Genomic DNA, 22157 nt, shown 5'->3' with positions numbered 1-22157 from the left:
ACCAGCATTTTCCTATTCAGCAGCAAGCAGGGTAGAATTAATTTTAATTTGTTATTCTGAATTCAGTTTTTGATTGTTCTGAAATAATATAACTAACTACATTCAATGAAGATATAGGAATGAAAGAATAAGGATTTTTTGAAATTTAAAGGAAGGGATGGGAAGGAATATTTTGTAACCCTGTTATTAAACCTGGCTGGGAGTTCGGTATCTGGGTATTTCCTAAGGACCTGTACCAACTATTATAAAAATCATTCACAAATATTTAAGCAAATTGACCTTGGACCATCCAATAACACTACTTTGGATGCAATGACTTTAGTGGAGTTTCTTCAGATTTATACCAATTCATACAAAGTAATTTCTGGAATACCTTTATAAAAAGTGTTTTGGTTGACCCAGTGAAATGACATACATCAACATTAAGGGAAATATTAAGACTGAAGATAGTCTAAAGTTATATTAAAAAAAAACTGTAGAAGATTACTTACCTGATCGATTACCCATGGGCTGTAGAAATGCCCATTCTCAGATGGCTGCCACCAGCGAAGTCGAGTGGAGCCGGAACGAGCCTTCAGGGGAATTTCTAAGGCAATGTATCGCCCCACGTTGCTTGAGTTGCTGAAGAGGAACTCCTGAAGAAGGCTCCATGTGAGGCCACCATTGAGTGAGTACTGTAAAAGCACTGGTTGGCTTCTGGGGTCTGGGACCCCCTTTCCGCATCCCAGTCTCATGAAGAACTGCACAAATCTGACAGTGGGAACAATTATGGTAAAAGATTTATTCTCTGGAACATGCTAGATGATCAACTAAGGGGACTTAAACTTTGTCCAAGTCAGTTTTGTTTGTTTACCCTGGGGGATATTATGCCAATATAATATTTGGATTACAGGCTCAGTAGCTATACAAAGATTTGCCAGCTCAGACTTCCTAATTTGAATATTCTTATTTCTGTCTATTGACTAGCCCAGTGATTTCTTGGTATAAGGCTCAGCTTTCAGAGATCTTGTGATTTCCTTTTCAAAGTCTCCAGAATGTGAGTAAGCATACAGGTGGGCTGACTACAACTCGTTTTGCCTGTGTGGCAGTTTGCCAGGTAGAAGGAGCTGAACAAAGCCAGTCATTTACGTTTTGAGCTTCTGTCTGTGTAGCAGATGCTGCTGCAAATATCAGAAATATAATCCTGTGTGAAATTCTTATCCTGTAGCCTGTGAACACAGATTTTAGTGGCAGAAAAGCAACGATGCCTTAAGTAGATCATGATTTGCTATGAATTTACTGAAATGCTTGTGTTTAAAATAAGTATCCAGGTTCATTGGCATGAATTAGATAAAATCTGGACAGGTGAACAAAATACATTTCACTTTCAAGGGTGATTTTGTCCATTTGCCTAAATGGCACCACTTAAATGTGCTGGCTTCCCTGAAGTCAACAGGAGAACACCAAGGGACACGAGCGGTTTCACCCTCTTTTTAATTGGCTGCTGCAAAGATGGACAATAGACTTGGATCAAACTGGGAAATTCTTCCTGTTAGCCGATGCTTATAAATAGCACTCTTCTGTACCTGGAGTGCAGGGAACCGCTCTTATAATGATATTTACCTACCTGACTCATAGGGTTATTACAAGTATTAATTCATGTTTGCACAGCTTTTGCACAGCTTTAATGTGTTGTACCTGTTCTAATTACTATTGCATTAGTGCTGCCTGGCTCCTAGTTAAATGCAACGCTGCATATCAAGTTTTGTGTCAGAGACCTTACTCTGTTTTGATCTGCAGGCAGATCCACTGGGAGTGGAGGCTGCAGAGTGGTGCTGAGGAGACACAGCTTCTGTAAGACACCATACCAGCAAGTCAATTAATTCCAGTGCTCACTGCGACTCACGGTTTCTATTGTTGCTACATATAACTTCTTTCACGATAGATTATATCGAGCTCCTTGTCCCAGACATAACATATTGCTTGTGCTGTAAAGCAACACTGGGGACCCTCATGGATCAATGTATCAGCTGTAATGGATTGGATTTACTGCTGGCAAGTCTTTGTTCCTCTGCAGATTCATGTTGACATTCACCATGCAATTTAAAGGAAATAAACCCAGGTGACCTTGTCTCTGCAGATCTGCTCTCTACGGATTGCTATTCTTTTATCTGAACTTTTTATTAATAAAGTAATAGTCCGCTCAAATGTATATAACCAAAAAAGTTGTACAGATTAAAAAGTTAGTAATTTTAAGCTTCTCTTTTCCCACCCCACAGATATTTTTGGAAAGGTTCTACTTACTATGACATAGAAAACCAAAGTTTTTGTGTAGATGTAGTAACACCTAAAGGTGAGGATATTCTTCTAGTAACTCAGAATTGAAAAGGATTTGATCAACTGTGATACCTAAAATATTCTGTCCCTACTGATATTTTACACTGTGTAGTTTCAACTACTGGCACCTCCATAAGGCACTGGCCTTTATGTTAAATTCTTTAAAATATAGACTTGAGGAGACAGGATACTGGATTAGGGAGTTCACTTGATTTAAATCCCCAGTGCTGAGAGTGGCTTGCAGCACTGACAGCTTTGCTGATCAAGGTATTTCAGGGTGTCTCCTCAGAAGAAGAGAAGAAGCTTTTAATGTGATACCCAAGCCTAGTCCTCTTTAAAAAAGCTGTTAGAAACTCTGGTTCTTTTCATTCCTGGCATAAATTGATATTGCTCCAGGTCCTTTGTGGAACTTGGCATGTCTGTGCCAAAGCCAAATCTGTGGTGGCTCTTTGCAGGTGGCCTACAGAATCTGCCTGGATATTTAGAAAATCCCAGTGCAATTGTTTTGGGATGTTAAGAGAACAGCCACCAGCAATGCCTTTACAGTCTACCTTGCTGTTCAGAAGAGAACATACAGTTATTTGGTGAACATTTTTCATAGTATATGCAAGAAATTAAGCATACTGCTCTTTTTCTTTTATTTGCACAAGAGTTGTTTATTGTCATGTAACACCTCAAGGTCAATATATGCAAATCCAGCTACAGACTGTCATGGAGAAGAGATCAATGACAATTCTTTGAACATGAGCAAGAAGAAAAACATGTCATTTAGGCTAATGGAGCTACTTACAAATCTCATATCTTTTATTAAATGATCTTTAAATTTCAAAACAGTCTAGGAAATCAAATCACTACAGAAGTACTGATGTTTGTGTTGATCAAGTTCTGAAAAAAGTTTGCTTTGAGTAATCTCACAAATTCAGTACAGGGACCTCTAATATTACCCCTTACTGAAGGTTAGCTAATTGTTTATCTAAAAATGCAATAGTTAGAAATTAAGCATCTTTATTGGCTATGAAGCTCTGCAATGAAGTCATTATTTAAAGCTTTAATGCTAAAGAAGACAACAAGCCAAAAAGAGATAAAGTGCCTATTAAAGTGTTTCCCACAGAACACTAGAGAGGAGTAGCATGTTTACAAGAGATCAGTGGGAAAATCTTAGAGCAAATGCAATCTCTCGAAAGTAATAATGTAAGGATATAAGCTAAGCTACTGAATAAATCAGAAAACATTGGCTGTTTGTTAGTTTGCACACAATTAGGATGTGGCTTAATTTGCACTGGTGCAAATTTTTTATGTGGCTTGCGTAGCATGTCTCTCTCATCAAACATGTCCTCTGCAGGCCATAATGATACAGCACAATCTCTAAGTACACTAAAAATATTTTTCAATAGCTGTGCTCAGTGTAGCTGGTGACAGCTCGATGGGAATTTCTCAGTGAATTATCGGAAACAAATGTGCACAACAAGAAGAAATTAAGCTTCAGAAATTAAGGAATTATGAGATGATGAATGTAACAGTTATACTGGCAGCAGATAGTCCTGTTTCAACAATGACTCATAATCCAACAAACTGTAAGGCAAACAGAGCGTGTGACAAACAACCGATTTCTCATGTTATGCATTTAAGAAATAAAAAACTTGCATAAACTACTCAATATGTGGTGTCAGAGCCTGCAGCTCCTATTCAACAATGATTAATCCTATTAAAATTAAAATTCAAATTAATTTAAAATGGTTACTGTGGTTAAAATGGAATACTTGCTAGAGTAAGGACTGCAGAATATATCAGCTTGCCTTTGTCACTGAAATATCATGTATATATTACAATTCTTCAGTAGATTATTTCTTCAGTGAAATCCTGAAAGCATTTTAAAATTGTGTTACCTTGCTTGTGACAAGTCTAGATCTCGAGTCATCAGCATACGTAAGCCTTCTTCATTGAAGAAAAGGTTGTTTCCTCCAGAAAGGATACCACACTTCCTTGATGGCTTTCCCCCACTCACAAGCAGGAATCTATCAGACTCTAGCTGACCTGAATACACAGTAAATACATATTTATGATTCATCTTGAAGCATTCCTACTGCACGAGTATTATTTCTACAGGAAGAGAGCTAAATTAAACATTATATGCAGAATGAACAAATATTCATACCAGAGTTTCCAATCCAAGGTTCCCTAGAAAACCGCCACAAATCAAAGCAAAATAAACTATAAACCCACAAGTTTGAAGTTTGGGATCCTAGTCTTCAGTTATTCACAGGAGATTCAGCTTTTCTGCATTTCTCTTAAGGTAACTATGAAGTATTCTTCTCTATAAAGAAACTTTGGGTGCCATGTGCTAGTACGCAGGCAACAGCTTGGAAAAAATTAAAATGAACAGTAGCAACTGTGAAGGGAGAATTTTGACTCATGGGTGTTGCTTTACATGTTCTTCTTGCCACGCTTGTTGGCAGAGGAAATCTCGACATGCTTTTAGAGGTGCAGGCGGGGATGCACCTGGGTGCGCCCGGGCGCACGCGGGGCTTTGAGCTCCCTCCTGGCACCGCTTGCTCGGGGTCCCTGTCTGCCGCCCCTGCACAGCGGGGGCCCTCACTGCTGACGCACGGTCTGTTCTGCAGAGAGGTCTGTGATATGAAGACCACTTAGATGTCCTTTGCAGTGCGACACCCCACAGCCCTGAAGCCCGTTTTTGTTTGTCTCACTTGCATACATTCTGGCTGTGCTAAAGTCAAAATACCCAACAGCATTCACTTCAGTAATACTACATAATTTTATGAGAATTAAATTGACATACCTCTAACTGGAAATTCTGTGTACCATCATTTTCTATTAAAATTATTTTCTACACGTAGAGTTTCAGTGAAGATTTTGTACTTCAGTGTTAACAATTTAGCAGAGTCAGATATTCCAAACAGGCAATTCACAGCCATCAGACATTCAGAAACCATGCTGGAGAATTATATCTATCCAGCTTGATTCATGTGAGTACACCCGTAGCATAAATTGAATTCAGAAACATGAAGAAGGTGAGGAAGATTCACTGTTTGATCCCTTTAGCCCTAGGTTCCACACTGATAGACAGAATTCAGACTAAAAAGAAAAGAGATACCTTCAAAATCATCCTTAAGAAAGTCAGAATTCTTTGTGCTTATTTTGCAGGTTGGCCCAGAATACCCGGGGTCACAGATGCACTTTGTCCCGTTGATACAACTGCCATGGCCATTACACATCTCCTCGCACTGGGGACCGATGTATACGTTATCGATGGCCCAGGTCACTGGCTGGGATCCAGCAGGATAAAACCCTTGGTACCATCTGAACCTTGCCAACCTGAAAAAGGTGTAAAGTGTGTATAATTTAAATCTTAGTTTTGTATTTTTGAATTTGTACAAAATATGTGTATGCACATGCTTTTGTATGAACATATCTATCTATCTATCTATCTATCTATATACAAACAGTATTCTTTTTGTTAGAACTGGCACAATAATTAGTTTGATTCTAGAAACTGACTGCTATATCTAATTCCTTTGGTATTTAATGCATCTTTATGCTGACATTCATTGGCAGAAATAAGACCAACATTATTCATTAGTTATAATAAAAAACTGAATGATGGACTCGAACATGGGAACTGAAATCTAACCACTCTTCTCTCCATCAGTTGGGGGGAGGAGGCATGGCTGTGGTCAGACGGCTTTCCCTCTGCTTTAGCTTGCAGTCTCTGGGTCAGATTGCATTGCTTTCACCTTCTGCTGGTGAGTGAAATCTGACTTCATATGGTCACACTGCCCCAGGGAGACTACCTGTGGAACTGGGGTAGTAAAAACCTCACCCTAAATTACATGACAAGAAAACATGATCTCCCACGTCACCAAGTGTTCAGCTTGTTTTCATACAACTTAATCTTAAAAAAAGACTGATATTGCATGTTGTTAATTTAAACTATATTCTTTGGGTGCTGGCCTGTCGTTTTTAATTTGCCTCCTAAGTACTACTCGCATCAGTGCTGCATATAAAGAGGAACAGACTGCGGAAGGAGGGAAAACACACTGAGCAGGCGAAAAACTCTTGAGAGAATAATTTTATTACCAAGTGAGAAAACATTTCAAAAGAGAAAAGAAACCAGAAAAGTGAGAAGGGAAAAGCACCCAATTGCATTTCATGTTTAATAAGTCATGTTAGAGACATCTAAATGCAGCAGATGAATCAATAGTACAGGTAGTTGCCAAGTTCTTTTGTCTTTATTAGGATTCTGGGGAAGAAAATCCCATTTTACCCCTCTGGCCCAAGAAATTCATGACACCAAATGCTCCATGAAAGCTGCTCTTTGAGGCTTTGGGTTTAGCTAGCTATTAGTAATTCATTTTTGGCCTGGCCTATTGGGGAGGAAATAGAGGAAAGGCAGACAAATGGGAGAGACATACTCAGGAACAGAGGATTAAATCAAAATACTTGGAAGGTTGAAATGAGCTAGGGGACTTTATAGCCAAAATTTTCATTTGGAGGGATGCATGGGTACTTGGGGAAAGGGTAAAGGGTCAAATAATTCTTTTGGGGTGAAGCTGAATGACAGATGAGTTGTTACAAGATATGGTTAACTCTTCCATGCTTGAAATGTTAACTGTCATAAAACAGAATAGTCAGGTTTAAAATTTAAACATTTTCTTAAATTATTAAACATCCAGACTTTCCAAACTTGGTTTTCATCTCTTATATATGTCTTTTCATACTTTCAGAACCACAAATTAGGTTACTTGTTTAGTGGAAGGGCCACTACACACAGTCGGTTCATAAATAAAGCCTCTGGTTGCAAAACTCATTTTCACTCATACGTGCCACAGTTTAATCCTTAATGATGTGATCTTTTACATAAATTGAGTTGATACTAAAAGATAGCATTTTCCACGAAAAAGTAAACAGTGCTCTTTTATACTTTGAAAAGTTACATATTATTATGCCTGCTAGCATGTACTATTTTTCTTTGCTATAGCTGCTATTATCCCACCTGGCTTGTACCACAAACTTTAAGTGTTTTGATTAATAGACTGCAGCAGTTAATTTTGCAAAATCACAGAACTGTGCAGCTACAAGAGACCTTGAGAATTTAGATAAGTCCATTTCCTTACACTAAAGTAGAAGCAAGTTTACACTAGCTCACATTTTACTGCATCTTCTAATGAATCTCAAATTTCATGCAAGAATACCCTTGATAAATTCAAATGGCTAATACACTTATTGCACAGAGGACATTCAAAGAACTTATAAAATATAGTAACTTTTGCATTATTTTAGTATGCAATCCACTTTCACAAAAATGTCAGCAATCAGATACAGATAAATAACAAATTACCTGTGGTTATCCTACAGAAGTAAGACTGTCACTCAAAAACTGTTTCAAAGCACAGACTGATAACTAATTGGGATCAAAGCCCACTTTCTTTAGGCATGCAGCAGTATACAATTAGGCAAGACATGTTTTGGAGAATCACCTGAACATGAACTGCTGTTCAGGACAAGAAGTGCAGAAAGACTGGCCATCTGGTCTGCCTCAGCGTGGCAGTTCCTATGGGCTGCTCTTGTGCTGGCAGAACATTTTGGATGGGAACCAGAAAAAAAAAGCAAACAAACGAGCAACGGAGCACAGATAGAAGCATGACACTTACCCACACAGGTGCAATTTTCCAAAGTGAATGACCTCCCTTCTCCAGCCCTGGGTAGTGCCTGCATAGTAAGTGCTACTTGGGTGATGTTCTGTGGAGCACAAGGAGCTGAGGTGGCTGCTGCTACTGTAGCACAAAGGGAGAAGTTGGTGCCAGGTTGCCCCCAGATCTCGTGAGAACTCCAGTTTTACTGGGTCGGCAGAGGAGCTATCAGTGGTGCATCCAATATTGATCTGAGGTCCAAGACATAAAATACAGATGACATATGGACAGACTGTGACATCTAATCACTCTTAATCTCAATCAGCCTCCCTCATTTGGTGCAGTATTTATTTGGCCTAGGAAACTGGTGATTTGGGAACTCATTCAACAACTGGATTGATGAACTCAGGACATGCAAAGGGGAGAGACCTCTTGTGTGTTGCCCTACCTGCCCATGGTACATGTCCATGTCCATATTGCAATCTGGCTCATAGTAAACAGAATGAAACATGAAATCCACAAATACTTCCACTCAGAGAAAAGCATGAACTTAATTAGACAAAATCCCAAGGGAGGAGAGCTGCTAATGTGGCTGAAATAATTGCATCAGCTTTCGTAGTCCTCTGGCAGGGACTGAACTAATCACAGCACCAGAAGAATGTACATTTAAAAAAAACAGAAATATTAAAACAAAATGTGCAAACATAAACTTCTTGTTAAATTGTTTAGCTGCACTATGGTCCTCTTTTTTGTAACACTTCCAAAAAATGCTTATGCCACAGGAATTACCCTTCAGGGTATGCACTGAATTGCTTCAATATGTTCTTCAGCTTTCTTACCCACTACCTTTTTTGATCATGTAAAAGAAAAGAGTAGCATGGCTGGATTTGATTTAAATTCTAGGTCACACCAGAAAAATAGCTTGGCAGCGTCCAACTTCTTAAGATGTTCTTACAAGTTCTTGATATAGAGAACAGTAGAAAAAGTAGGAATCCTACATGATCAGTGGTTCCAACTGATGCTGAAAAAGATTTAGTACCCTGCAACTAGTACCCTGAAAAAATCAAATATGAAGTTTTGTACAGAACCTGATACTTCTTAAGAACCCCTTTTTTATGCCCCCAGTCTGCTTTCCTTTCACACTGATATTAAGATGTTCTTTTAGTTTCAAATTGCTTATATAAAAGAAGAAGAATTAGTTCCTTTACAGGATGAGTTTAACATATAAAATATGATGTACTATATGATCATTCAGTAAATAAAAACTTCCAGAGGGAATGCAAAGCATATACTAAAGCTAAGAAATTTTGTAGCTTACTTCTCTTTTTAGCGGAAAGTAAGTGTCTTTCTAACACACTGCTCTGTAATGAAAATCTATTTTTTTCCAAAACCCAGTAATATACAGAACTGTGCAAGAACGTTGCAAATGTATCCTACATCAAACTTCCTTCATCACTTTTCAGTGCACAGAAGAGTCATCAACCTACATTTGACTAGAAGGATTGTCTACTCATCTGGAAGCTTAGAGAGATGCTTGACCCAGTATAGCTTTTAACTCTTGAGACACAGAGAGAACTCTGCTGCATTATGCATAATGTCTTCATTTATACTAATGCTCTCAAAAACATGAGCTGAAGTCATTTAACTTCCTTCAAATGATGTTCTTACCACATATGGAAGTATGCATGTAGGTTTTATGAGGTTAATGCTCTGAAGACTTATGAATATCTTAAAGTGACCTCAAACATTTTTGTTTTACAGTCTGTAATCTATATTTTAAAACAGAAAATGGTTCACATTCAATAATTTATGAATTAGTTGCACGACAAACTGAAGCGTGCATGAGTACACAACTAAACCTAATTTTTTTGGAAAACCCAAAATATCATTTCAGTAATTGTTTATAAACCAGTATCTTTTGCTGTTTAACACTACAGAATGCTACATCTTTGATAAAAGCAGCCTGGTAATTGTGGCATGGCAATTTACATGAAATGTAAATGAAATATCATCTTAATGACAATGTAATGACCTCTCTAAACTAAAACGTATTAGGCTGAAATGGTTACTCCCATCAGTAGTTACCCTAGGCTTCCTTGATATTCTGGGAGAGAGGGAGGCTTCTCCAATGCACAATTTAGATTTAGGATAAACCAGAAACACAGTTTAGCTTAGACTGTTTTGCCTTTGGGGGTGCCTGTTTCCACTGAGAAACACAAAAAACTATATTCCTTATCCTGCCTAAGATAGGGTGAATTCAGGCTGAAATGGGCAAAGAATAGCTTCCACTAGAGCCTCTATGAAAGGATAGGCAGAAGCAAAAGGAAAGCAGAGCCTTGGCTCTCTAAGTATTACCACCAGTGTGGTTAAACCAGCATGTAGGAAAAATTAATTTCTAATGTCGTAGGTGAAGTCGTAGCTCTTCACTGGGTCAGCTCACGGAAGTGTTGCAACACCTCTCCAGAGCAGGTTGTGAAGTGGCAGTCTAGACCTTCATTATATTTTGGTGCTCATCATCTTGGCTGCCAGTAGGGACCCTCCACCTTGTAGGACATGGACTCTAATGCTATTAGTGCAAGTATGAGCGCATGGAAAAAGTGGTAATTTAGCAAGAAAATAGACTTTGAGGCAGAAGTTTCCCATATCTATGCGATAAAACCCTCACCCGCAAGAAGGAAAGTAATATCAAAGCAATTACAGGGGAAGTTTGGCAGACTTCTCTGCTTGGCAGTCGTAACAGCTGGGCAAATACACCCAAGAACAGAACCCAAAGGAACAGAGCTCTCTAAGCAAAAGGAAAGGTAACTTTGTGAGGGCAAGTACCTCAAATTGGATTATGGTGTTCTCATTTACACTCAAATCCCGTGTTGTAATGGAATGTTCTCCAACTTCATTTGAAACAAATACCATAGCAGAATCTTCCTCCCTGTAAAAAAAAGTAAAGGTATTTTAGACTCAGTTTTTTTCACAGTCACTTCTTTTTATCTATTGCTGAGAGATGCTTACGGTGCTCCCTTAGATGAATATGGGCAGTAAAGCCCAATGTTTCCACCAGGATAGAAAAACCAGTTATCCTCTTTGGGACCAAAGTCAAACGTATCCAAAAGGATCATGGGATTCTTTAGGTTATTTCCATCAATTATGAAGTCATCAATAATCCAGATTTCTTCTTTTTTGCCTAGAAAGAAAAGGGCAACATTCCTATTACAGACCTAATAATACTAGGGAGCAGATTAGGAGCCAATATCTGTGGATGACACTGCGAAAGGAGTGCTAAAGGGGTGGCCTCACAGGTGATCTTGGAATCGTTCCATGAAAACAGTCCCCGTGCTGCTCCAAGGCTGCTTCAGCCTGACCCTACAGAATTAACTCTCATTCCTCCAAAATATACAAAAGCCACAGCAGCTGAAGGGCGACAAACCTGTGTTGAGCAAGTCTCCCTCATTTAAATCACATTTACTTTGTGAACTCTAGCACAATGTCTTCTTTAATTTAGAGTCATCTAAATGAGCTGCTGCTGTAATGTCCGAGCAGCCTAAATGGATTATTTCATTCTACACCTTTTTCCTGGCACTCAGCAATCTGTGTGTGCGAGCTGGAAGCTCTACGAGAGAGAAGGGAATGGAGTGACCTCCTCCTAAATGGATTATGGGATTCAAACGCGTCGCATAATGGTACGAGAATGCTTTCAAACGGGAGAGGAAGAACTAGCTTGCCAGATCTTTTGCGTAACTCTTTTCTCATCTGTATGAAAGCCTTCATGTTGATTAGAGAAGGCTAAAAGACTTCTCTTAGATGAACTTCCTACTTAAGGATAACGTGTACAAGGCAAGTTTGGTTAAATGTTTTAGGCAAGACTCATCAGAAGAAGGAATTGGGAGAGGATTCTTAGGGCTGGATTTGAATTCATTTTTCTGTTAGAGGTGAGCTCAGCATTTGCCTGAATAGGAGTAAATGGTTGTCATATGACCATGTCTAAATTATCACTGGAATCTTTAGTGCTTTTAATGTCAGCTCCTACTAAGAAATGTGCACAGAGTGAGAACAGAAGAGATTTCTTCAGCTGGTACATGTCCTGTAATCAGGAGGAATAAGCTACGTTCCTCTTGTGGATTTATCCATTACTTTACAATTTAAAGAAAAGATTAACTGCTCAGTACATTCTTTCTAATTGGAGTTGTAATGCCTAGTTAATTCTGGGCAAGGTAGACCCAATTCCCATTTACACTTGGGACACTTTTATATAATTGGAGCATTGTAATGGAGCCTCAGTGTAAACGACAATCAGGTCCATTAAAAACAATGAGAAGAACCTGAGTAAAGTTAACTTTATAGGTGTTGTTTGATCTCCCATCCCTCCAGGACTAAAGCTGCTAGTCCTCTGCACACAGTCTAGTGGTATTAGGTTAAGGCACTTTTACTTTATAACATATAGCAACATTATTAAGAAATGTAAATAAAATCTTGTGATAATTTTAATTGAAGGATTTGAAATATGAGAAAACAAGATTTAAGAGTCTTAATTCTTGCTGAGTCCAGCCCCTCATAAACACACAGCTATGCAACTGTGTGTCTGGAGTCCCATGGGTGTCGCTTCCTTACCGTTGTTGTAAGGTTGCCAGAGCCTGAAACGTGTAGCGTTGGTTTGGGCCGTGTGCGGCAGTGGAACATTAATAAAGAGAACATCCGTAGTCTGTGTGAAGTAAAACTCATCTATTAGGTGCCAAGTGATGCCGCCATTGATGGAATATTGCAGCAGAATGGAGTGAGACCTCTCTGGGGTACCTAGAGTGGAGGGGATATACATTTATGTTCATTATAATCTGTTTGTAGAAAGCACTATCTCAAAATGTTCCTTCAAGTGTAAATATAATTAGGTTACTCAGACATCTATTACAGAACATGGCCTTGTTTTCATAACAACTTAAGCTGTTATATGTGTATTATACATATACATCCTGTGCTTTTCCTTGTGTGTCTGTCTGGGAAATGCTAATGAATTAGGAGCTAAATTTACGTTGCTGTTGATTATATGTTTGGTCACAGTTAATTTACTTAGATGAGAAGCTACCTCAGTGTTATAATTTTTTAGATCAGAACAAATCAGGTCCTTCTACCCCAGACATCTTCCAGTAACTCAATATTTATTTGCTCGTTGTTCCCAGGTACCAGATATTATCATCATCATCTGTAGCATTCACAGATAAAGACACAGTCCTTATCCTCACAAATTTATAGTCCATGGTTCTGACTACAAACACCAATGTGAACATATTCATGCCCAGAAATCATATATAGTGGAAAGCTCAGAAGATCTTTATTATTAAGTTTTAACAAAAAAGAATAACAATGCTCTGTGCTAAAAATTGGTGGCAGAGCAGAGAGTAAAATTTACACTTTCTGACTACCGGTTCCTCCTTCTTTTATTAACGGCATTAAAAAGTCAATAAAGACTGTTTACAGTCCTAGCTACTAACGGATATGCTGATGAGAGCCTGGCACTGCGTGTACTCTGCACAGGCTCAGTCGACAACATACATGTCGACAACATACTTTGCTCAGTGCCTGAGCGACGGCGTCTCTGCTGGGATCTCTTGGACAAATGTACGCTCCCTGTCCCCTCGCAGCGCAGCCACAGCGATGGCGCAAAGCTCAGTATGAGGGCAGCAGCTGGCACCTTACAAACGCCGAGGGTCAGCTTCTTAACCACTGCCTCACCGAACAACACTGGGCAAGTGCTTCTCCTCCGTTCTGCTCTCAGATTAAAAGGATTTGCTTAAGGCAGGGTGCAGAGCGAGCACGCTACTGCTCCAAGCCGCTCCAGTGCGAAGTTAAACCACGGCACAGGGAACAGAGCGGAGAAGAGATGGGAGCTGATTTCAGTTTGTCTGTGGCAATTAACAGTAATCAACACACTGCTTTTAGCGCTTACAACTGAGAAGTGTGCCAAACGATATTAATTTGCACTCAACGTTAGTGAGCTTGTTGGGTCAAAGTCCTGGATTCAGGCCAAGGACTAACAAGCTATGCAGATTTAATCAGAAAAGATTTCACCCCCATTTTCACTGCTTTACTTCCTGTGAGTCAAGTATCAAAATCCAGCCTTGAGCCTTTGCCTATTCCTGCTTTTTGGAGCAATATTTTTACTGTTAACAGGTTTTAAAATTTTGGCAATGATCATGTTCAAAAATATTTTCAAAGAATAATTTTACAAAAGAATCCATCACAAAAGATTTTACTTTTAAACATGGACTATTGCACATGTTATTGTTTTAGGGCATGTTATATTTTTGGTTATTAATGTTTTCTCTCTTTTCCATAAAAATTTTAAACAATAGTAATAAACAGCCAAATGTATGTGATTAAATGTCTATTAAATGGAATCAAACTGAATTCACAAAGAACTACATTTTTGGCTGCACAAACAAAGATTTGTCTAAGATTTTTATTTAGGAAGAAAGAGATGGTTCAAAACTATTTTCACCTTGTCCTTTGGCAAAGGAGCAAGTAAGTTAGGCCCCAGTCCTGCAGAAGCTAAGAACATCTTTCAATTTCCATCAGATGGACAGGGGTTTTGCATGTTGAGCACTCAGCCGCGAAGCTCCAGTTTTACAAGAAACTCAAGGAAAAAGTTCTGAAACTGCATGGAAGTGACTGGAGCATTTGACCAGGTTAGTGGTTCCCCACTGTCTAACTCTTGGCAGGGATGAAAGTATTTTACAAGCCCAGAGAAGGCAGGCACTTGGAACAGGGTAGGAGTGAATCGGTGGCTCGAGTATATTCATACTAGAGAAACTGCCTCAGGCTGGTTACACCAATTTGTAAACTTGGCTTGTAAATGTCAACTATTCCTCATACACAATTAATTAGAATTGCAGATTTTTTACTCATGTGTACAGTACCTGCTAGGAAGTCAAATGGTAACAATATTTAATCCAGTGGGCTGACACTTGCAATTTCCTTACCAGTCCCTTAAGCAATTTACCAATGGCACCAAGGTAAAAAATGATAAATGCATGTGTTCCTGACATACTGCAAAATCTCCAAAAATCTTGAGCTATCTTGTTTCTTTTCTGCTCAAAGACAGGGCTAGTTTTGTTGTTTTAGAAACCACCACAGTTCACTTTTTTCTTAGAAGCTGTATGTATGGTGGATGGCCTAGCCTGGTAGCAAGGCATGTACACTAAACTGGCAATCATGTGCACTGAAGTTGAAAATGTAAATCCATACTCTTCTCTGTGACGCTACTAGGTAAAGCTAGAGAAGTGATACGACATCAACAGTGATCTTACCTTTGGCTATAAACTTAAATGAAAACTGGATGTACACGGTATTAGTGCAGTCTAGATCTCTTGAAACAAGCATTCTCAGTCCTTCCTGAAAACACAGAATATACAGCGTAAATCACAGTTTCCCTTACTGGAGACCTTCTGCAGCCTACTATTTTCTGGATGTTGTCTGTCAGCGACTGGCAGTGGCAGCAAAAGAAGTCAGCTCTCTGTCCCACATTTTTCCCAGGCAGAAAATGGGGATAGTGAAACTCTTTGCAAAGTGAGATGTAGTAACAGAAAGTGCTAGATATGGGGGTGAGATACCGCCACAGGCACAGCTGCGTGATCAGGTTCAGACAGTTGTACTCTCATTTAGTTCATGCCGGGATGAGATCTGCAAACACAGTAGCTGACTTAGGAGGACATTGAGTCCAAGCCAGTACACCCATTTTTTCTGCAAACCATATTGTAGCCAAGTGCCCTCATTTTGAGGCAAGAAGGCTCCTCTCTAGGGGCCCTTTTCTGTGTATATTTTGTACAAATATCCTCTCCTTGGGCAACCTCTTGACTTAGAGCAGTATAGAAAGGGAGCAGGCACGAAACTTCATAGTCACTCTCAAGGTCCTGTCCACCTAAATGGATGAACTCAATGTTTGGTGGATCCTGGGGCCAGACCTGGTCCCCATTCTGCAGAGAGCTGGCAAACTCCACCTCACAGAGCTTCCCTCTTTCTCCGACCCCTTTCCCCAGGGGAGCAACCTGCAGGAACAACCAATCCACGCTGAAGGCAATTCACATCCTTAACTGTGATTTAGATTATCTAAAGAGGCTGGAGCAGCTCTGGAGCTGACGTTTGACAAAGAAATATTTAAAAACAAATAATTTCTATACCCAAAGTTATAATTACACTTTGTTTCAGAGGCAATGAATTCAGTGTCAAAAGAAAAACATTCATACGTGAACTTAAAATTTGTGCGCTTGCAGGAATAAAAGTCTTTCTTGGGGACAGATATTTGTCTGTTTTGTAGAAGAAGTGAAAGGTTTTCAAAATATGGTCTTTTCTGGCCTTCTTAAACCTTTAATTTAAAAAAAAATTATGTAAAGAGCTAGAAAACTTTAAAAAGATAAAATTAAGTAAAACACATTCTAACTACATAAACATTAATTAAATAGACTACAGTGCTGACTAATTTGTATCATTCAAAATATTCAAAAGCCAATCAGGGGATTTCAAGACACAAATGCCATTGATTGTAATGTGTACCATATTTCCAAATCAGTCACTTGGCCTCAAAAATCTCAAGCAGAGAGTTTCATTCTTTTCTTTTGGTGGTTAAGGAGGAATTTATTAAACTTGACACCACAAATGAAATTAATAGCCAAAAACAAGATAAAAAACATTTGTTCATAAAAAAACCAACTGTGACAAAGTTGGTGCATATTTGGGGCAGGAAAGCACAAGATGTCAAATTTTAGCCTAAAGCCTTTGAAATAAACATTTGGAGGAAACAACAAAAAATATACTTTCTATTTTTAACCCTACTGGTTCTCATTCTTTTTTTCAATGTGAGTAATCTCTGACCCCTTTAAAAATGAGAGCTGTTCCAGACTTGATGGTGTCGCCATTCAGATTTCCCCTCTCGGCGCCGTAGACCTCAGGCCAAAGGTCTGGATGCAAGTTACCATTGAAATCATCCTTCAGGACAGAAGGCAGAGGAACGACAGGGACACAGTACGGACCACCAAAGCCTCTGTCACACCTAGCAACAAATTGGGAGGAAAAGGTATTATCCGTCTGCCCTGAATAAAACACAACATCCTTTCTATTAAGAATGTAAAGCAGGTTGCTACTTACACACAGCGACCTGCATCACAGCTGCCGTGGCCTGAGCACATCCAGGGGCATCCTGTAGCCAGGACAACATTATCAATAGCCCAAGAATCAACACCAGGAGCATAGTTGTATTGAATCCATCTGAACCGTGTTCTGGGAGAGCTAGAAAAGCAGAATGAACGTGTTTCAAGCTTCAAAATGTCTGCTCAACACAGTGCTTAATAATAGAGTCCCACAGACTTCAGGAGAACAAGAATGTATTAATAAGTATGATTCTTAAGCATGAATCAGGTATGAAAAGGTGCTAGAATCACATGAAAACCATATTCCAGTTGAAACTGGGTTGACTCCTCAAATTAGTTTTCAGGCAAAGTTCCAGCAGACTCTAAAGGAGATGCCTTGAATGAAAACTGAGAATGTCACCATTACTGCGACACTTGCAGGTCAACAAAGTGGTTGAGCAAAAACAATTAGCTACATTAGCATTCAATAGCTCTACATATTGCTAGCAGGGTTAAACAATATAGTTACTTCAGTAAAGTAAGAAGCAATGGAAGTTCATTTGTATTCTGTGTCATGTAAAGAAGAAACAATATTAATGTATGTTTATATATATATGTATAACAATATATTTATGAATATGTATGTACAAACATGCATGTGCATGCACACTGCTGTAATTGCTGACTGCCTTGGTATGTTCAGATGGGGAAAGCATTTTGGAAAAATGTCTATCAAGGTGCTATTGGTTAGATCATCCTGGATTTGTTCAGGCAGGAAATGCGCTGTGAAGCTGACCCTGGACCAACGCACACAGAATTACCCACTGACTTCAACAGGACCAGGATATCATTATGCTTGTGAAGAAGATTCTTTGGAAGAAGATGCATGATCTTGTGGAGTGAACTATGGGATTAGAAACAAAGACGTTAATCCTAGTCCTGGTTCATCTACTCTGTGACTTTCTGTACCACCATATTTTCTGGGTGGTGAAATTTATAGAGATAATGTGTAGGATGCTTTGAAGAATTACAGAACTATTCTGAGTAATGTTAAGAATTATCATTGTCATCTAGTATTTCTGAACTTGAGCATGGTTTTATTCAGAAAGGTGGATGTCAGCATATCTGTTGCATCCATTTAGAACAGTGTAATGTCATTAGGAAGTAGACCTAATTCTCCTCCCAGTCAGAAGACTGGAGGTGCCACATCCAGTAAAGTGTGTTTTGACTTGCTGAATGTTATGATTAAAGTGCCTAAATCTTTGATGATAAATAGCATTACACCTTATGTGCAAAGACAGAAAATACTTTCATATGAAAGGATGGGTTGGTGCATTAATCCCTGCTTCTTATTGGGTTGATCTTAGTAAAAGAATCTTAGAATCTTAGAAAAGCTTGGTGTGGCATTACATTTCTTGCTGTGATAGAAATGTGTTACTTCCTTAAATTCCAGCATTATATCTGATGAAATATTTTGAAGTGAAATTTAACAGTCTGGTGGCGTGACAACACACATTTCATAATTTAACACACATGCAGAAAATTCCCAAGCCAGCGGATGTTTGCTCAAATTAGATCAGCAAAATCTATGTCATGCTAGATGGCCAGAAGAACACTGCTCACTTAGTTGCGAGTGGAAGGTAGACTGTAATTCTCTTCCAGTTTTGGAACCTTTCTGAAGTGTAGGCTGAGCTCTCAGTGTAGTGCTGACAGCCGATGGTTGGCGGGACACACTCCTCTGTTACCAAGTGCCAGTCTCTTCCGTTATTTAAAGAATACTGCAGATGGATGCTATGGGAATTACTGAACGGCTTGCTGCAACCCATGCTCAGCTCAAACTGCAAGAAAGTGGAGGCTGATACATGGAAATCCCAAGTCTCGGCATAACGAGGTTTTCCTAACAAAAGAAAGAACAAAAGAATGTATATATACCTTATGCATATACTTTCAGTACTATCATTCACATTTCTGTTTGTAATCTGCATTTTCAGCTTCTTTTTCAACCTTCTCTTCCCTGCAGATTATTATGTACTTGAATATTTGTACACCTTCCATTTTGTAAAAACTTAACCCATCCACAGTTTATAAAACGGGCACATATGGATGTAGCAGTGTTTGGTGACACATACCAATGCTTTCACTGAACATCAGAGCAGTATCCATAGACAGGCAGTCGATGTCTACTTGACCTCCTTGTATTCTGTACCAGCTTGCTTGTAAATCCACAGTTCCATCAAATTTATCCTGGAAGCCAGTCTGAGAACTGTCATTCATTCCTACAAGGACATCATCCAGAGCCCACTGGGCTGAATGCTTCCCTATAAAAAGAAGAACAGGCAGGTTAGTGGAGTCCCTGTTAGGCATTTATTATGCCTACATCCCACATCCAGCTCATGCACAGTGTTCAGTCAGTTAAAATTGTTTTGTTAGACATGACTAACACATTGCTCAAGGATTAACCTTGACTCTAGAGTATGTTTCTATTTCAGAGAAACACAGATATTTTCTTCTTAATTTCTCAAGCTTGAATGCCTTCGTCATCATGCACTCTCCCTAATTTTGAATGAGACTCTCCCTAAGCCCTTAGATTGGGGGTTTTCATTCTGTGGGTCTCAACTTTCCTATGATGCCACACAGCTAGATCAGAAAGGCCTCTGTCTAGCTCCTGAAGTTTTCTTCTCTTTTTTTTTTTTTATGCAAGAGGATATTACATGAAGGAAAATGATGAAGGCTCTTGATTTAGATGATATTCATAGAAGTATTGTTCACCTTCTCCTTCTTGGAAACCACTCTCTTCTTGCTCTCCAGCCTACAATCCCCATCATCTCAATTCATCTTTCTACTAGCACCCTCAAAATGTCATCTTACTGTACATCCACTGTCATTCCCTCACAAGAGAAGAAGAATACACATTACAATGAAATGTGAGCTCACAGCTATGTCCTGAGGAATGGTTGTCACCTATTGGCACTGGGATAGAGAGCGGTATTTCAGCCTCCAGTCATAAACTCTGTCTTCTTTTCTGGGAACTTCAGGACTGCCATCAGGTTGTCTCAGAGTGACTGCTCTCAGCAAGGATGGATGTCACCCAGGCACCCCCCAGGGCAAGTGGCCACTGGTAGGACACAGGTAGGGAGCATCAGGACTGACATTGCACCACTGACCAGTGCAAGCAGTCATGGCAGAATGATGGTCTGCAGTGCACCAGTTACTGTTCAGCATTTTTACCAAATGAAGTGGCTTCTTAAATAAATCACATCCCTCTTGTCTTGTCTACTCTCTTGCCTAGTGAGGACAATTAACTCCAGCACATAAATTTTAAGTAAATGTACAAATAAAAAACCGCCATCAAAATGATAAATGATATCTAAGAAGCTACATACCATAATTACCTGACTGTAAGCTGTGTGTTTTTCTCCCCAGGGAATTGCTGTAAAATGTACTTTGCTACACGTTTGAACATCACCTTATATTTCCTGCTGAAGAGCAGGGATCCAGGAGCTTGCACAAAGGTGAGATGCTTAATCAGGATAGTTTTAATAGTGGCAGCTTGCCCCCATGCAAGGTGGGAGCTCTCACAGCAGTTGTGGAAATTAGTCAGCACCAGGGTTTTACTTTCAGCTAAGGATGCGGGAAATGAGCCCTGGCTGAATGGGCTTTGGCAGAGCAGCAGAGGGAGCGGGGCTGTGTGACCCCAGAGCAGGCAGTGGACAGCGGTCCTGCTTTGGAGTGTAGAGATAATAATACAGGGAGATGGGAACCATTGGGTAGGCAGACTCAAGGCCAAATTATGCCTCCCCTTCCAGAATAGACAAAAAATGAAATAAAATGTGTAGGCCATTTTGCATTCAAGGTCACTGCATACTCAGGTAAATCCAGTAATCTTATTCAGATTTTCTCTGTAATCTTTCCCACTCTCACCTCTCTGTTATCTCTCAGGGTCTTTGGTTTAAACCTAGCTCTGAAATAATTTGTTTAGTCTGAAGCCCAATATGCCATTTGGTGCAATCACAGATAATCATGCCTGCACGGTGACTCAGATAAGCCTAAACACAGAGCACTTACAGAATCCAGACTGTTCACCAGTGTCTACTTGGGTAAGCTAAGGTTTCTGCAGAACATGTCCATAGGGAGAAGTGTTGCGTAAAACTGCTTAATGAATTTTCAGGACTGCTTTGCTTACCATGCTGGGGTTGCCACCACCTGAAGGCGGTTGCGGGGGTTTTGGCCTCCCGAGGTAAGTCTATCGAAACAATCTGGGGTTCCAGGTAGGACATGAAATCCAGCTCCCGCAGCAAATGCCAGGTGATCCCGTTATCAGTTGTGTACTGAACGACAAGCCCTGTAGGCAACAGTAAGAAAGGCAGTTACTCAGACTGTGCAGAAAAACGGGGGCAACTCTTCAGCCCGTGCGCGGGAGCTGCCAGCCCCAGGCCAGCGCACGCCACCTGGTGCGAGCGAGTCTCCCCTGCCCATCCTGCAGCTCCTGGTCCAGGAGCATTCTGGGGACAAAGAGACCTATCGGAAGGATAATACGGCTTTACCGGCTGCCACAAGTTGTGCTGCTTATCCTCACCAAACTCAAAGGATCAAATCTTTTCTTAGGGTGGGGGTTACAACCTGAGTGAAACTAATGATTGTGCCACAGAAACCATAGGAATAATGTGACTTTCTTCATATAGCCAACATTTACTTCATATCAGGAATCCTTGTGGTTTGTGTCGGACACTAAGTTGTAATTCTGATAGCTGAGCTGCCAATACGGTTAGTTCACAAAGCTTGTGTTTCCTATACAAGCTCACAGCATCCTTAAAAATTATCTTAATATTTAGATAATTTAAGATAGTCCTTGCATCTTACACGCAGTATGGCAAATACTAGCCCAAACCAGAATTGTGAAGTCACTTATGAGCCCAGGCGGACAACGAAAGAAACAGCACTCCTTCTGTACGTTTCTTTTCTCAAAACTGTTTTAGACTGAAGCATTGTCAAAGAGAGTTGATGTGCTTGTGACTTATTCTGGTGTAAATGAGAGGAGAATCAAATCCTCAGTGCAATCTCAGTTGAAAGACTACTGTTCTGAATC

The 22157-nt window shown here is 39.7% G+C and overlaps 1 protein-coding gene across 1 annotated transcript in view; it reads right to left on the bottom strand.

Moving 5' to 3' along the window:
- RELN (reelin) overlaps window positions 1–22157 on the bottom strand; it is a 277854-nt gene that overhangs the window by 38258 nt on the left and 217439 nt on the right. The window contains exons 32-44 of the mRNA XM_026059038.1: window positions 21255–21413; window positions 19201–19389; window positions 18695–18968; window positions 17091–17231; window positions 16818–16995; window positions 15257–15341; window positions 12567–12749; window positions 10971–11142; window positions 10788–10890; window positions 7986–8215; window positions 5429–5649; window positions 4203–4350; window positions 492–750 (exon numbers count right to left, since the gene is read on the bottom strand). Of these exons, the coding sequence (XP_025914823.1) occupies window positions 492–750; window positions 4203–4350; window positions 5429–5649; window positions 7986–8215; window positions 10788–10890; window positions 10971–11142; window positions 12567–12749; window positions 15257–15341; window positions 16818–16995; window positions 17091–17231; window positions 18695–18968; window positions 19201–19389; window positions 21255–21413 (2342 nt within the window). The remainder of the gene's footprint in view (window positions 1–491; window positions 751–4202; window positions 4351–5428; window positions 5650–7985; window positions 8216–10787; window positions 10891–10970; window positions 11143–12566; window positions 12750–15256; window positions 15342–16817; window positions 16996–17090; window positions 17232–18694; window positions 18969–19200; window positions 19390–21254; window positions 21414–22157) is intronic.

This window comes from Apteryx rowi, unplaced genomic scaffold, assembly GCF_003343035.1.
Source record: "Apteryx rowi isolate R43461 unplaced genomic scaffold, aptRow1 scaffold_151, whole genome shotgun sequence".
NCBI lineage: Eukaryota > Metazoa > Chordata > Aves > Apterygiformes > Apterygidae > Apteryx > Apteryx rowi.
Note: the sequence above shows the minus strand (reverse complement) of the source record. Positions and strands in the feature narration are given on the sequence as shown.